Source organism: Fusarium flagelliforme, assembly GCF_020744385.1.
Source record: "Fusarium flagelliforme strain FIESC 12 MPI-CAGE-AA-0113 chromosome Unknown B0J16scaffold_1, whole genome shotgun sequence".
In the NCBI taxonomy this organism is placed as follows: domain Eukaryota; kingdom Fungi; phylum Ascomycota; class Sordariomycetes; order Hypocreales; family Nectriaceae; genus Fusarium; species Fusarium flagelliforme.
In genome coordinates, this window is record NW_025763503.1 from 5,779,315 (window position 1) to 5,794,665 (window position 15,351).

A 15,351-nucleotide genomic window follows, 5' to 3' on the forward strand; every position below is an offset into this window, starting at 1 on the left:
GTGAATATCCAATCTCAGAGTCACTTGATTCTTGGAGTGCAATCGCTCCTTCCTGATCCTACTACGGGATGATACTGGATCATGCATTGGTCCTCATGGGCCTGTAGCTTGGCCGGGGATGCTGGGGAAAGATCAATTCTTACTGGCTCCGAGCTGAATTGGTTGGTCTGCCCCCTGCATGCGGCCTGCTTGCCCGCTAAAAGTTAGTGCCCTTGATGCTCTAGCTTAGTCTCTTTTGGACACCCCGCAGCAGCGTTGCACCTTGACCCCTGAGCTTCATCTCCATGTGTGATGCGATAATCTCCCGCCTGTTTGCTTTGCATGTTGACAAGACGTACTGTGACGTTTCTGATAGAATGGGTGTGATATCTTGCTTTTCGACACCTCCTTGGCATTTTCCTGCAGTCTAGGAAGGTGTAATATAATGATGTGCGATGGTGGTATCGAGGTTACAATGGGTTCTTCTGGCTGAAAGTTTGGAAATGGAATGGATCACAAAGGTTATGGAAAGAGTTATCGAATCCCACAGAATTGTACGAAAACGCAATTGAAATGTTCCGTTGCCTTTCGCTTCATGCGTTTGATCATCTTCTAGGGTTAATTCCTACGATTAAGATCGTTTTACCTCTTAATTGGTTGCTTTGCCCCTGCTCATAAACCTATAACATATAAGCCGTAAAAACAGCTTTAGAGTGCTGAGCGTGCATTATCAGGTGGGTAACAGAAGAATTATCCTTTAAGCCTTAGGTCGCCAAAATAAAGAAGCCCAAGTGCTGCCATAAGATGACTAAATTATTTCGTCTGCTGTTCTTTCGGCAGCTAATTCTTTCTGTGGAACCTCACTCCAATCAATGCAAGGTGGCCTTGGCCAGCACCAACACCTACGGATACACCAACCAAGACAATTTAGTAGCAACGGAGCACCACCAAACGGATTAGCCTGAACGCCATGTCATGATTGTCGATTCCTTCTCTCAACATGTCAGCCGCATTCTTTGTCTCTGTTATCGCAGGCGGCATCAGCTGTGCCATCCTTGTATGGTTGCTGAGTGGTCTCGCCGTCTTGATACCAACCCGCTACCAACCAGCTGAGAAGCCTGAAGATGATCATATCCAAGTCCTCGTCGTCGGCGATGTTGGCCGTAGTCCTCGCATGCAATACCATGCGTTGAGTGTGGCCAAACATGGCCGACAGGCCGATATTGTCGGTTACAAAGGTCATACGCTGCCCAATTTTCGAACTTTTTTATATCTAACACTGAAGTAGAAACCTCAAGACATCCTGATCTTATTGGGAACCCCCGAGTCACCATGTATGCGCTTCCACCACAGCCAGAGGTGCTTCAGTGGGGAACTTTGCCATTCTTTCTCAATCTTCCTCTCAAGGTTCTCTGGCAATTCTGGGGTTTGTTCCGTACTTTGATGTACGATGCCCCTGCTGCGAAATGGATTATAATCCAAGTAAGTTGACATGGACCCCAAGAGCATTCGATCTTGACAGCGCCTGACGTCTTACAGAATCCACCTTCTATTCCTACATTCCATGTTGCACTGATGGTCTCCCTACTCCGTGGCAGCAAGCTTGTAGTGGACTGGCACAATTATGGCTACACTATCCTGGCGCAGAACAAATGGTATTATAAGCCACTCGTTCCCATCTATCGCTGGTACGAAACTGGCTTTGGGCGCTATTTGGGTGATATTAACCTTGCCGTTACTGATGCTATGGCTCGACAACTCAAGGCAAAGCCCTTTAATGTGAAGCGTTCTGTCTACACACTTCACGACCGACCTGCCGAGGTCTTCCAGCCAATCCTTTCCACCAAAGAGCGTCATGCGTTCTTGTCTCGGCTCGCAGAAACAAAGACCGTCGCCAAGGACATAGTAGAGGGTGCAGTACGTCTCATCGTCAGCAGTACTTCATGGACACCAGATGAAGATTTTGGCCTTCTTCTCGACGCACTCGTGTCTTATGCCAGCTCTGCTGAGGCCGCGCCGATACTTGCCATTATCACCGGCAAGGGACCACAGAAGGAACACTACCTAGAACGAATCAAGACGCTCCAAGACGAGGGCAAGTTGCCTGGTATTCGTATTCTAACAGCATGGCTATCCACTAGAGACTACGCTTCGCTGCTTGCTTCAGCAGATCTCGGAATTTCACTACACAAGTCTAGTTCAGGAGTCGATCTCCCTATGAAAGTGGTAGACATGTTTGGCGCAGGTCTTCCTGTTGCAGCCTACGCAGCTTTTGAGAGTTTCAGCGAACTCGTGAAGGAGGGACAGAACGGCTGTGGTTTTGAAACTTCGTCTGAGTTGACTGATATTCTCACACGGTTGTTGAGCTTCACTGGAGGTGAAGAGCTGTCCCGGCTGAAGGATGGTGCCGTTAGCGAAGGTGCTCTGAGATGGGATCAGGAATGGGACCGTGTAGTCGGTAAAGTCATCGGGCTCGTGGACGAAGATAGTACTTAGATACTGTTATCGCTTGGAGAAGCCAATAATTGCATGACCTGTGGATGCGGAACAGAAAGTCGTTCGATCTTAATGATTATAAAACACTTTAAAGCTTCATGGCGCTATCCCAAACACTGATGATTGTCGTCGCGGCCTTTACAGCCACATGCCGTCGGACTGCATGTATCCTGCACCCATAAACGCTTCATATATACCCATCTCGCCTTAATCCTCTCCGAGGCTCTCTCTCACGCACTTCCTGCAACGTCTTCGAAAGTCCTTGTGTTTGCCCTCCCTCTCCTCACGAAACATTCGCGCAGCCTCTACATTGGCAGGGCTCTCGTCGTTGGGGCTGTGGAAGAGACTGATAGTGCTGATCAAGATACTCTCGGGCGTCTGCACAGGACTCCAGCGCTCAGAGGCATCTTCGTAACCGTACTCATCGTCCTCGGGAGGGTGTAGAATGGAGATGCAGAGCTTTCCGTTTTCGTAAATGTTTGGGTGGAAGGGGATTGGATCCTGGAAGGTGAGAGAGGGAGGCATATGCGGATAACTCGGGGGAAATGATAGACGGGCTCGGAAGTTGCCTCCTAGAAGCACACATAGGTTAGCATTGCTCAAAGTTATGAAGAGTTGGACAGGTTGGAGAGGACATGATCTTACCGCCATAGTATTTGCAGTCGTCGCTGATCATGAGCATCACTTCCCACTCAAAGATGTTGTTATCGTTGACAAGACCGCAGGAGATCCCAGGAATGTCCTTGCCCGCCTGCATCTCCTTGAGCTGTCGCTTCAACAGCGAAGCCGCTGGGGCAGAGCTCGCAGTCATTGTGTCTTTCCGCCAAGTAGTAATTCTGGACTATATATAGTTTTGGGCCTCAGAGAGACCACAAGAGTAGACCGTTATGTGGTAGAAGTGTATGCTGGATGATTAAGCCTGATGAAGTGGGATCAAATAGTAGAATAGGTAGCTAGCTTGGTGATACTTGAAGGCAGTAGTGGATCGAGGGTCGGGCTGGTGGGGGAGTCGGACTAACGGCCCCGCTCACGATTCGGGGAGAACGAACGTGATCGTGCATGAAGCAATTCGCAATATCATACCATCATTCTAGGATTATTATTTGTGCCATAGATACCAATCGCTTCTTTTTGAAGCTGACGTTCAACATGCTGAAAACAATCTTTTATATACTGAAGGACCTGAAGGACCTGAACGCTCTATCTTTGCCAAAACAACCCAATTTATGATGTCGACAGTACTCATGTCTAATATCCATGAGCAGTAGGATGTATGGTCAATCGAGGACTACAATTCCTCGATTGACCATGTTGAACACGGGGTATCATTAAATAGTCCAGATATCCATCACTTCTTCGACGTTCCGAACCCAGTAAAGCCCATCGAAGCCATCATGTCGTCCTCGTCATGCTCGCCTTCAATTCGCACATCTTCTCCATATTCTGTCTTCACCTTGCTTGCCTCCTCCTGCTTGAGCCTCCTCCTCTCCATCTCATCTCTTCTCTTCTGCCGTCTCTCCTCTGCTTCTTTCTCAGCCTCTTCTTCCCGCAATTGCAATCGCTCCTGTAGACTGGTCTGCTTCTCCTTCTCCAGATCCTCTTGTCGTCGAATGTGTATCTCGATACGCTCGTGAACCTCCTCTGCCGTCGCGCGCTTAACATTCATCGTTTGGCCCGTGTTTATCAAATGTTGTGGTGTAGTAATGTGCTCGATAAATTGTTTGTTGTCCTTAAACGTGAGGTCGCAAGCCTCACAGTATTGTCCAGCTCCACGACCACGCTTTCCCACGCCTGCTCCTCCTGGGACGAGCTGGGTCTTTCCGATCTGCTGTGTAAAATCTATTACATGGCGTCTTGCGGATGTGTATGTTTCGTCGCCGGTCAGAGGCTTGTGGTATTTCTTGCCGGCGAGCTTGGCTTCGTAACGCGCCTTGGCCTCTTCCTTTTCCTTTGCTTCGCGTTCCTTGCCTTTGGCGGCATATTCCTCGAGATCCCATGTCTTACGGAAATCGGTGTCGCCTGATGGCGCGCCACCATAGGCGCCTTCTTTCTTTGAATCGGGCATTGTGGATGGTGTTGGGTGGATGGATGGATGGAAGATGTTTAAGAAGCAATGCGAAATTGGTCCAGGTTTAGTTTGGATGGGAGGGTCGTCTAAAAAGCGGGAACCTTACCGTAAGTTTAGCTTCGCAACTTGAGCTCCCTGCAACGTCTTAAAAAAAACGATGTCTCATGGCTTTGCACGTTTTTGTGAATGCCTTGGTAGCTTTAACAGTATCTCTATGGTAATTGCCATGACTTTTCACATTTTATGCTTCCTTCAGCTCAGAAACATTGCCAAAAGAAATTAAAGACGATTTGATCTTCACGACAAGACTAGGCCCAAAGTGCTAACAGGTAAGCAAGAATCATGACATTCATCTACCGATTGGATGTATTTAATAAAGACACAATGACTCAGACAGCTGGTCTACTATTCAGCAGTATATATGAGAATCGAGCTTCCATAAGTTAGATATCTTTGAGTAGGAAATCACTAATGTTATTATAGTTTTCGCAATAGACCAATGGATCCATCTGCTCAAGAACAATAGAAGTGACAGGGGTTTTGCATGCGCTAGATGAGGTCACAGACAGAAAATGCTAAGCTAAAAGTACCCCGCCGCGGGGCATCTTTTTTTGTATCGCGACCCAAGACAATTTTTCACCACAAGACACTATTACAATCCATATTACAACGTGAAAAGAATTAATCATGCTGTACCTCGTGGGACTTGGTCTCTCAGATGAGACAGATATCACTGTCAAGGGTCTGGAAGTCGTCAAAAAGGCTTCCAGAGTTTACCTCGAGGCATACACTAGCATTCTGCTTGTTGAGCAGTCCGTCTTGGTATATATCCCCTACCATGGTCTATAGCTATATGTTAACAATGATCCTTAGGAATCATACTATGGACGCTCTATTACAGTAGCTGACCGTGAGATGGTCGAGTCCAACAGTGAAGAGATCCTCCGCAATGCGCAGAACGAGGATGTCGCATTTCTTGTCGTTGGAGATCCCTTCGGGTATGAATTGGAAACTTGACGTTCCTACGTTCAACACTGACTTTTCAAGTGCCACAACGCATACCGACCTCGTTCTTCGTGCACGAGAGCTCGAGATTCCCGTTCGAACAGTTCCCAACGCCTCAATCATGTCCGGTATCGGCGCCTGCGGACTTCAGCTCTACAACTTTGGTCAAACCGTGTCCATGGTCTTCTTTACAGACACCTGGAAGCCCGCCTCATTCTACGATCGCATAAAGGAGAATCGCCAGATTGGACTTCACACTTTGGTTCTAGTGGATATCAAGGTCAAGGAGCAAAGTCTCGAGAATATGGCTCGTGGTCGCCTGGTCTACGAGCCCCCTCGCTATATGACCGTAGGACAGTGTGCCCAGCAAATGCTTGAAATCGAGGAGGAGCGCAAAGAAGGCGTATACACCAAGGATAGTTTGGCCATCGGCGCTGCCCGTGTAGGAGGCAAGACTGAGAAGTTCGTGGCTGGTACATTGGAAGAACTCTGCTCTACTGATGAGGAGCTTGGCCCCCCTCTTCACAGCCTTGTTCTTCTTGGACGAAGGACACACGAGCTGGAGCTCGACTACGTGCGACAATTTGCTGTTGACAAGGAGAAGTGGGACAGGCTATGGAATGCCGAATACGGAAAGCAGCTTTGATTGTGTACTAACGTTGTCATGAATTCGTATCGCCATTGATATAAAATCCTATTGTACAAGCGAGATTCGTATTTATCTAGACCATTACTCTCGCGAAGCGCGCCACGAGCGCACATCTCCCTCCGAAATCTCCCTCAAGGTGTTGGGCGAGGCAGGCTTGCCGGTGACAGTGCTGGAAGCAATGTCGGCAACACGGCTCAGCAGGTTCTTTGAGACAAGCGAATATGTTGAAGAGACGGCCTTGACACGGATAACACCGATACGGGGATCATTCTCAGATCCGTCGTGAACGCCGTCGCCAAGGTCGCCGAGCCAAGCCTTGAGGGTTGGGCTGTAGTGCTTAGCAACAAGGCTGCGATCTGTGCTGATGCTGGCGTTTCCAGCGATGGAAGCCCATTCTCCAGAAGCGTTGATGAAGGAAACGTTGACGTGAGGGTCAGCATCGAGATCGTCGGTCTTGCCAGACTCAGTGTTGGTGTGGAAGAGAAGGTCAATGCCTCCAGTCTCCTGCAGATAGGTATGTTAGTCATGACACAAATAGTACAGGAGCTTAAGCAGACGTACGGTGGCGGCCAGCGCCATGCAGCGGGAGACCAGGTTGCCAGAGCCAGAACCACGAGTGGTCATCATGCCAAACTTCTCCTTGGTGATGAAGTTGACAAGGTCCTCGATCTTGGTCTGGAGAGGAACCTCATCGGCGTTTGCCGCCTTGTAAGGGTCGGCGGGGGCATCACCGGTGTTGGCATTGGAGAAAGACATTTTGTTTGATGTGGTTGTGATTAATCTGACGGTTTGTTGTTGTTGTATGTGTTTGAAGATAAGATCAGAGCTCGAACGTGAAGCTTGGAGCTCACCCAGTAGAGTTATATACCTTCTCGGGTGAGCTGCCTGCTTACGTACCAATGCAGGCAAGCCAACATGGCACAATCGTAGCGATTTCATCATCGATGTTCTGTTGATTTGCAGGTACAGTGGGGTGTTTGGGATCGAGAGCTGCGATGAATGGTGACGTCACACCCACAATCGATTCGGAGACGGAGGCTGTTTTGTTGAGGTTGTATCACGATTGCCTGCCAATCAAGGAGCTATTTGAAGAAGTGTTTGATTTGATCACGGAAGTTCTGGCGGCAATTGACACCTCGGAATGACAGGAGGCTTATATACCTGGAGGCAATCGTTGGGTGGGATCCTTAGTACAGGACGATGACAGTTTGATTTGCTCTTCGATCTGCAAAAGCCTGATAGGTCTATCTTTCCAGAAACATTTCGGGCAGTTTGCATAAACCTCGGCAGTAAATCCTTTATAGTATCAAGATACTATCAAGCTGATATACAAACAGGTTGGCAAGTGAATGCTTCTTCGAGAAGTTCACCACGCTATCACAACCGCTCCCCCATGAAGCTCTGGAGCGTAGCGGGGAACAGGGGTCAGAGGGGCCAGAACCGTGTAGTTGCAGCCTCAGCGAAGATCCTCAGCCATGGGTTCTTAAAATAAAATGGAACTGGTGGCATGTAGGACAGGGGTAGCTACAAATCCGTCACTCACCAGGATCGTGCTGAGGTAGATTGATCGTTAATTCTTGACCGTCATCAATCACCTCGAGCTGTATCATCAGGGTCCTGCACTCGACCCTATTGCTGACTTCGGTTTCAAGTGTTCAAACCCAACCCAGCCTTTTTTGACATATGATCATATCACTGGTCAAGATTTGTCAAAGGTTGACAGTATAATAGATAGGTACCTATCCAGTATCAAAGGAAGCAGCAAGTCTGTCTGGCACCTTTACTGTTACAAACAACATACGACTACCAGGCGCCTATCAACGTGAACGGGCACTTACATGACAATGCGCTTACTTTCACGCTTGTTCTATGGAAGGCAAATATTTGTTAAAACCAACGGTACTGCCGTTTTCTTAGGTCAGGCTGCCTCTGTTTACGAGTTTCTTTAACGGCAGGATCTCGATCGCATATGCTGCCGCTTTTGGGGAAATTCAATCAGCGGCAACGGCAAGTGCACCTCTTGCAATGGTTTTTTTTTTTTTAACTTTCCAATCTTCATGCGTAGATAATCCAGACAGAGGTATCAAGATGAATTGAAGAATTGGCGAACGAACACAAACACGTAGGCTGGTAGTCTCTCCGGTAAATATGATAAATTATAAGAGAATTGTTAAATTCATTCAATTATCATGTCTTGCAACATTTATTGACCGAAGCCCATGAGGTAGGCGGGTAGGTAGTGCCTGCCACTGCCTGCCACTGCCCCGCGGTCGGGCTATTGCCTTTTCCACCGTGCCTTCCGTCTTCGACTGCCCGGAGCGCATCACGTCACACAACCTAAGAAGTGCCGTAGAGACGAGAAGGGAAACAGCAGACTTTAGGGAACCTCCACCCGAGCTTCAGCAACTTTGCCCTCATCTTCTCACTCATTTCAACCTCACCCATCTTAACAAACCAGCGCGACCGCAACCCGAACTTTGAGGCTTCGCGCCTCTGCCGCCGCCGTCTTATACCTCGCAAGTCTGCTACGGGGCAAACAAAGAGCGTTTGCCTGGTTGGATGCATCTTTCCATTTCCCACTCACTTATCTTCATCGTTTCTTTAAACCGCATCACGGCAAAGGAAACAACAAACGACTGATTCACTGCCGGCGCAACAGGAGTGCAGCCCCCTACGTTATTTTATTTATTTCTAGGCTTCCTGCCCGGTTCAGTTCGCCTCGATTCCTTCAACTTCATTTTGTCTCAACTTTTTTGTCTTTCACCTGTACAACGGACTATTTGCAGGGCACTCCTTTCCACTTTCAAATATTGATCGTCTGTTTCTTACAACCGATCTTCGCGGTCTTGTTCATTATCTTCTGCCTGCTAACACTCGCGGAGCTATTTGGGAAAGAACGATCTGCTTCTGTCAGTTTTCTCGATTTCATTGAAAAAAATGTCGAACAGTACTCCGGTTGGTGTCTTCCAAGTGATATCATATTCCATGGTTTGACTAACACATATAGACCGTATTCCCCTGGGAATGTCGAGACAAGGAAGACCAGGCAAAGGATGCTTTCACCCATCCGCACCGCCGTTTGAATCAGTCTCTTACGGAGGAGAACATGCGGCTGAAGCGCATTCTGCGTGAAAATGGCATTTCTTGGTCTCCTGTCTCAATGAACCATATACAGCAATCCAACCCCCTCAAGCGCAAGACCCGATCTTCCATGCCCACTCAAGCCCCTTATCTTCCCATGGAAATCATCCTCCGAATCCTAAAATTCGCCATGAAATCTCCCAATTCGATTGTTGACCCTTTGTCCCCTCTGACACCTGAGAATCTGTCGGACAAGGAGAAGGCGCAGGGCAACCAGATTGCCATCAATTTTCTAGCCACCTGCAAAGCTCTTCATGCTGAGGGTACCCGATACTTGTGGGAATCGAATTCGTTCACCTTTACAACCCCTCGGGCCGTACGTGTCTTTGCAGACCTTCCTGCCGAGTTTCGTCGGGGTATCACTCATGTCAACTTCCGTATCATTGCACGATACTATGACGACCAGCCGTCTCGTCGACACAAGTTGGATCGCCGCTATCACGCCGATCTGAACAAGGACCATCACTTGAAGGTTCACCAGCGCCCTACCGAATCTCCTCTTATCCGGGGCGGTTTCCGGTGCTACACTTGGAATCAGATTGTCGACTTCCTCGAGGGGCTTCGTGCACCCTTCGATCCGAGTTACCGAAACAGGAAGCAACTGCGACCCAAAATGCTGCCATCCCTGGTTTCCCTCCGGATTGACCTTGTCAATTTTTCAGACACACTTCTGCCATTCTCTGGCTCAGAATTACATGACATCTGCGCCCACGAGCTCGGCTGCACACTGAATGAACTTCAAGTCACAGGCATGCCATTCGATGATACTGGACTGAAAGCCTCTGCCGAAATGAGTGGTATGCTCAAAGATGAAGGTCTGTATCTTGATGGCCCAGCTGCGTACATGGCCCGCTCCAAGTACCTTCAACGCCTCAAAGGGAGGAAATGGTGCGCTAGAGTGGTTAGAGCTTCCAAGCCCGAAGACGAGGAGGAGGACAGCGATGACGACGACGACACGTTTCACGGCCATTCGCATGCTAGACTTGGAGTCTTGCCCCCTGCGCCGAGTGAAGAAGGGCACCCAACCTCAGACCGAGACGAAGAGACTGTGATCTGGAAGCGAGTACCTATCAACCGAGACGTCGATAAGCGCGAATGGGTTCAATTCTCCCGTCAAACCGGGTACGAGTCTGTTGACGTCGACTGGGACAGCGAAGAAGAGGGCATCTGTCCCTGCTGTGGAGACTCCCACTCCCACTCAGGCTCGTCTTTACTGGATGTTTGGATGGATGAATAGTATAGCTAACAGAACATCAGCATGACCACTCACACGTAGCCACAAACTTGGCGTTGAAAAGGGGGCGGCGAAAAATGGGAGGCGATACGGGAAGTGACGATTATGCCTTTATGTCCCAAAACATGACTAGATACCCTTGGAGCTATGGCTGCTGATTTTTGATGAAATGGAACGGAGTTGACGGTCTGAAGGCTACTAAGTGTATTTAGTACCTAGCCTGAATCTACAACATAACAAATGCTCTGCGATGACCAAGACTTGTGTATAAACCATAAACCTTCACTGATATACTGAGGTGGTCTTGTTAAATTTTGTGACATGAACGAAGAAACTGACCAGCGAGTGATCTTGGATGCCAATTTCGCAAGCAACTCCCATCAAAGAACGAGGTCGCGTGGCCCAATGGCAAGGCGTCTGACTACGAATCAGAAGATTCTGGGTTCGATCCCCAGCGTGATCATATCTTTTTGTCGTTTATATAGACATCATGAGGGAAGCTAAACAGCATATTGTTTTTCTTGCCCTGTAGATTGTCATGGTATCGAAATCCTAAGATCAGAGGCCTCCTTGGACCAGCTACGGTAAATCGAATGAAGGTTTCAAGCATAGAATATTACGAGGAGTAATGAATTGAGTTTCTGGACATCACAGCCACGCGACTGAAAACAACATTTGGCCGTTCTTCACATTGGCAGTGTCACGATCCCTGAACGAGAGACAAGATAAGCAAGATATCGCTGAGAGATGTATTCAATCACCACTTACATATAGTATGTTCCTCAGTCTAAACGCTTCTCACACGACACTATTCCTGCAGAAATTGCTTCTAATTTGCTACTCTTCACGCTTTTCAAACCAAGCCAGGCCCTATTCTGAAGCAAAATGCAAATGATATTCGTTGACGAATTGAATTACACCAAACCAGCCAGCAAAAGAAAAGAAAGATTTCCATATGAAACATCTATGAACCGTCATCCAATGTACACCTTGTAATTTTATCTTTTAAATTCAATGCCGATATCAGACTAAGGCATTGGCGGAGCCCCCATATTTGTGATCTTTGGCGTCCTTTGAGCTGTTGGGCTGGCCTGGTTTCCCATTAAGTTGCCGGGCTTCTGTCCCCCTTGTGTGGTCCCACGGAAAGCGGGTTCTTTCTTGGGATCAAATCCGGGGAATGCGGCCTGTAACCTGGAGTAGAGGTCCTTGATGCTGTTGTTTCGCTCTTCACGATCTGCAACTGGATCGATGTTGTTCTCTGTGCCCTCAGGTCCTCCTACAGCAGGAGCGCGAAGTTTAAGTGCAAGATTCAGTGGTGGCGCACTGAGATATGCTGGACAAGGCGGAACTTTGACCTCGGGTTTTCGATCTGCAAGGGCCGCCATATAAGACAAGTTTGTTTGTAATCGTCTCATACACCTGTCATGCTGTTAGTTGGGGTTCCAAAACAACAAGTTAAACCACTTACTGAAGGTAATCTTGTTGCAATTGCGTTTCCTCATCTGATGGCTTCTTGTCTCCCGGGTTTCCGGCACCAGCATTTTCTTTCTTCAACTCTTGTTGCGTCGCCTGGATCTGAATTGATTCGTAGAGAAGTTCATGGTTGATGTCCAATAGTAAAGCGAAACGCTCTTTGTCTCGTGATTCGGTTCCAGGGCTTAGCGGTACAGCTGCTGAGCCGCCATTAACGGTTTGCCCTTGATTTGAGAAAGTCGGCGTCTGGGGTGTTGATAAACCAGCGGATAACGGTTGTTGCTGTTGCACTTGCCCCTGCATCTGCCCTTGGGGCTGCTGAGGCTGCTGTAGTTGTGGAGGCTGTTGAGGTTGTTGCTGCTGCTGGTTCGTTGGGGTTTGGCTCTGAGATGGAGGTTGAGGAGTCGGGAACTGGCCCTGTTGAGAGGGTAAGGCATTATTCGGTGTTCCTTGCGCAGCGCTCGGGGGTCTCTGCGGGGTGGAGGCCTGGCCCATGCCACCGGCATTGGCAACTTGCTGTTGTTGTTGCTGTTGCTGCTGCTGCTGTTGTTGTTGCGCCTGCGCTTGCGCTTGCTGTTGCGCCTGCGCTTGCGCTTGCTGTTGCTGCTGTTGCTGCTGCATTCGCTGCATCATCTGAGGTTGTTGAGGCATACCGCCCTGGTTCATCGGAAAGCCTTGCATACCACCACCCATCATGTAGTTCGGCGCAAAGTTTTGGGGGGCGACCGACGAGGGAACGACTTGGCCATATGGGTTACCCGGGAATTGCTGTTGGAATCCTGCCACTATGCGCAACATGTTAGCTATTAAGATCAGAACGATGGCGTAGGTTGTGTCGCGTCGAGGAGTAGTTTGCGCCGCGCTCTCTAGGTGTCGCGCAACTGTTCCAGTCATCGTAAAACTTCTGGCGTTAACCAGAGTCTTGAAGCCAAGCGCGTACTCCGAGGTTCGATGGATTGTCGCGTTCGAATACAGAAATGAGACCTACTCTGACCATTGGCAGCCATATGCTGCATACCGGCGTTAGGCATCATGCCTCCAGGACCACCGGCCATCATTTGAGGATTCGCGCCAGGGTTGAAGCCTCCCTGAGGCGTCATGCCGGCGAACTGCTGCTGCTGGTTATACATCATCTGCTGAGCGGCTGGTTGAGCTCCAGACTGCTGCTGTGGGGCAGGGCTGTTGAAAGAAGGAGCAGCATTGTTGCCAAAGCCGTAGCCGGCGGAGTACATGGCTATCGGTTCGGGGCGTCAAAGGCGTCAGTGCAGCGCTTCGAGCGGCAACGTGTGCTATGCTGTGGATGCTGTAACAGCGGCAGACAGCAGCGCAACGTATAGTGGGAGGGATAGGGATCGGAGGGAGGGAGGGATCGGATGCGCGTGTGTGAGCGAGGACAGGCTTGTAGTTGGCTGGTGATGGAACACGAATGGGGTCCAATCAATTCAATTAATCTGTCAGGTTCTTGGAGAATGAGCGACAGGTCTCTTCAGGTAAGCGTGGGCGTCGGAGCGGGAGTGGCAGTGAGAGTGGGATTGGGAGGCTGGGCTGGTCGCTTGCGTACAGACGCGGTTCAGTTGGTTCCAGGATTGGAAATGAAAATGAAACCTGGAGTTGACGATTGGGATGTGGTCGTGTGGGGCTAAGCGTCACAACCTGAGCCTCAGACAATAAATAAGTCAGAATATCCATATCAGAAAAACTGACTTCTACGCCTACAAGTGCAGCGATCAAAATAAAACAACCTCAAAGTCCCATTTAAAGTGATATAAACTATGTTACATATTTCGTCTCTTGTGCTTTCAGCAGCCAGGCTTTTACCCAGGAACAAGTCACCCAGGAACAAGTCACCCAGGAACAAGTCACCCAGGAACAAGTCACCCAGGAACAAGTCACCCAGGAACAAGTCACCCAGGAACAAGTCACCCAAGACTGAGTACGAAAAATTGTTGCAGTTTCGTGAATACCACGATGTATAATAGACAGTATATCTCGGAACTTTACAGGTCTGAGTAGCTGCACTTTTTACGTGAGGCGTAAGAAGATGAATCTCGCTCTGCTGAGCATGCATGTTGTAAGTGGAGGTGTATGTGCACATCATCACTTCCACGAGGGTCTTGTACCAATGCTCTTCAAGGTGCATAGTTTTTCGGCTACCTATGGTCAGTGTATCAACATTCGTAGCATGTCTTATAAGTTGTTGAACTACAGTGTTATTGGAAACTAAAAGTTGTAATGCACGTCGTCGTACCCCTTGTGTAGGTACTCTTACCACTTCCCTGTTCACCTACCCGGGACCATTGAGTTTTCCAGTCTTGAAGAAGACCATGCCCAGGAGTCATATTATATGAGGGAAACAGATTTGTATCAGCGAGTATCTCTTAACTATCCTCTTAATGTCCAAGTTATGTATAGTCACGCCCTTCTTTGTCCTCTTGAATCGTATGTATACTTTGAAATCACGTACTGTAGCTGTGTAGGTAGCTTTATTAGATATATTTCCCGGAAACTTGAGGTGTGGCTAGCTGGGGTCTCAAGGAAATGCAACTTCTGTTTGAGCTCGGCTTTAGAAGTTTGGTCAGTTGCCACGGATGTTATACACGCAATCTGGCTTTGCACCCCAAATATTATCATTCAGCATTTCAAAGTTCTTGTTGTAGTTATCAACGAGTACACTTGATCCCTCGTTGAGTTGATGGGGTTAATGCTTTCAAGAACACCTTCTCAAAGGGAGCAATTATCGATGATCAATCTTTCTGTTTGGAGAAGTCCATGGGATAGTAAGTCGATACAAGAAAGCCATCATCGTCAGAGTAGTAGAGAACCTGGCCCAAGACCTAAGAGACGAAATAATCTCGATACTTTATGGCAGTTTACACCAGGATTTAGGCCACTTTATTTTGGTGTACATCTTTCCTGACCACAGCCGTCCAATATCCGACCTATGAGCAAGCAAATGTAGGTTCAATACCAAGCTTGCCTATGGCTGCACTTTCTTAAAGCACCGAGCATTATACTTTCAGAGCACTGGCAATGGAAGTGGAGGACGGTTGAATGAAGAGAACGTTTTTATCTCGATCCGTCGAACGTTTGACTGAAGTTAATACCAATAAAGGTACCGATAATCACATTGGAAAGATGAAGAACATTATGGATACCATGGACAACGTCTTTCAATACTAACGAATAAAGTTTGATTTGATTGCTCCATGATATCCATCCCATTTGATGTTGTAAGACAGAGCCATGTGTTCGTGTGGCACGAGCCTCACATTATGCACAGAATCTACTTAACCTGCATGGATCTAA

The 15,351-nt window shown here is 48.3% G+C and overlaps 7 protein-coding genes and 1 non-coding gene across 8 annotated transcripts; 4 read left to right on the forward strand and 4 right to left on the reverse strand.

Moving 5' to 3' along the window:
* Window positions 1-837: 837 nt before the first annotated feature.
* B0J16DRAFT_35345 (glycosyl transferases group 1-domain-containing protein) lies at window positions 838-2,579 on the forward strand. The gene is made up of 3 exons (XM_046129314.1): window positions 838-1,217; window positions 1,268-1,461; window positions 1,519-2,579. The coding sequence occupies exons 1-3, from the start codon at window positions 980-982 to the stop codon at window positions 2,473-2,475; spliced, it is 1,389 nt and encodes a 462-aa protein (XP_045989789.1). The 5' UTR covers window positions 838-979; the 3' UTR covers window positions 2,476-2,579.
* A 103-nt stretch (window positions 2,580-2,682) lies between these two features.
* Window positions 2,683-3,286, reverse strand: B0J16DRAFT_261326 (ubiquitin-conjugating enzyme/RWD-like protein; the record flags this gene model as incomplete). The annotated part of the gene is made up of 2 exons (XM_046123271.1): window positions 2,683-3,047; window positions 3,121-3,286. The coding sequence occupies 2 exons, from the start codon at window positions 3,284-3,286 to the stop codon at window positions 2,683-2,685; spliced, it is 531 nt and encodes a 176-aa protein (XP_045989790.1).
* Window positions 3,287-3,616: 330 nt separating this feature from the next.
* On the reverse strand, window positions 3,617-4,597 carry B0J16DRAFT_329936 (uncharacterized protein). The gene has a single exon (XM_046126376.1). The coding sequence runs from the start codon at window positions 4,538-4,540 to the stop codon at window positions 3,824-3,826; it is 717 nt and encodes a 238-aa protein (XP_045989791.1). The 5' UTR covers window positions 4,541-4,597; the 3' UTR covers window positions 3,617-3,823.
* A 573-nt stretch (window positions 4,598-5,170) lies between these two features.
* Window positions 5,171-6,455, forward strand: B0J16DRAFT_35363 (Diphthine synthase). The gene is made up of 3 exons (XM_046129323.1): window positions 5,171-5,365; window positions 5,417-5,541; window positions 5,591-6,455. Exons 1-3 carry the CDS (start codon window positions 5,231-5,233, stop codon window positions 6,192-6,194), a joined length of 864 nt encoding a protein of 287 aa, XP_045989792.1. The 5' UTR covers window positions 5,171-5,230; the 3' UTR covers window positions 6,195-6,455.
* B0J16DRAFT_329938 (uncharacterized protein) lies at window positions 6,209-7,549 on the reverse strand. Its single transcript, XM_046126377.1, has 2 exons — window positions 6,759-7,549; window positions 6,209-6,701 (listed from the first exon to the last, which is right to left on the reverse strand). Exons 1-2 carry the CDS (start codon window positions 7,137-7,139, stop codon window positions 6,279-6,281), a joined length of 804 nt encoding a protein of 267 aa, XP_045989793.1. The 5' UTR covers window positions 7,140-7,549; the 3' UTR covers window positions 6,209-6,278.
* A 1,419-nt stretch (window positions 7,550-8,968) lies between these two features.
* B0J16DRAFT_35388 (uncharacterized protein) lies at window positions 8,969-10,845 on the forward strand. The gene is made up of 2 exons (XM_046129342.1): window positions 8,969-9,152; window positions 9,205-10,845. Exons 1-2 carry the CDS (start codon window positions 9,135-9,137, stop codon window positions 10,573-10,575), a joined length of 1,389 nt encoding a protein of 462 aa, XP_045989794.1. The 5' UTR covers window positions 8,969-9,134; the 3' UTR covers window positions 10,576-10,845.
* A 118-nt stretch (window positions 10,846-10,963) lies between these two features.
* B0J16DRAFT_t19 lies at window positions 10,964-11,035 on the forward strand. Its single transcript has one exon. It is a non-coding gene; the product is annotated as a tRNA-Arg (tRNA).
* Window positions 11,036-11,301: 266 nt separating this feature from the next.
* Window positions 11,302-13,384, reverse strand: B0J16DRAFT_35397 (uncharacterized protein). The gene is made up of 3 exons (XM_046129344.1): window positions 13,034-13,384; window positions 12,041-12,830; window positions 11,302-11,991 (listed from the first exon to the last, which is right to left on the reverse strand). The coding sequence occupies exons 1-3, from the start codon at window positions 13,275-13,277 to the stop codon at window positions 11,601-11,603; spliced, it is 1,425 nt and encodes a 474-aa protein (XP_045989795.1). The 5' UTR covers window positions 13,278-13,384; the 3' UTR covers window positions 11,302-11,600.
* Between the last annotated feature and the right edge of the window lie 1,967 nt (window positions 13,385-15,351).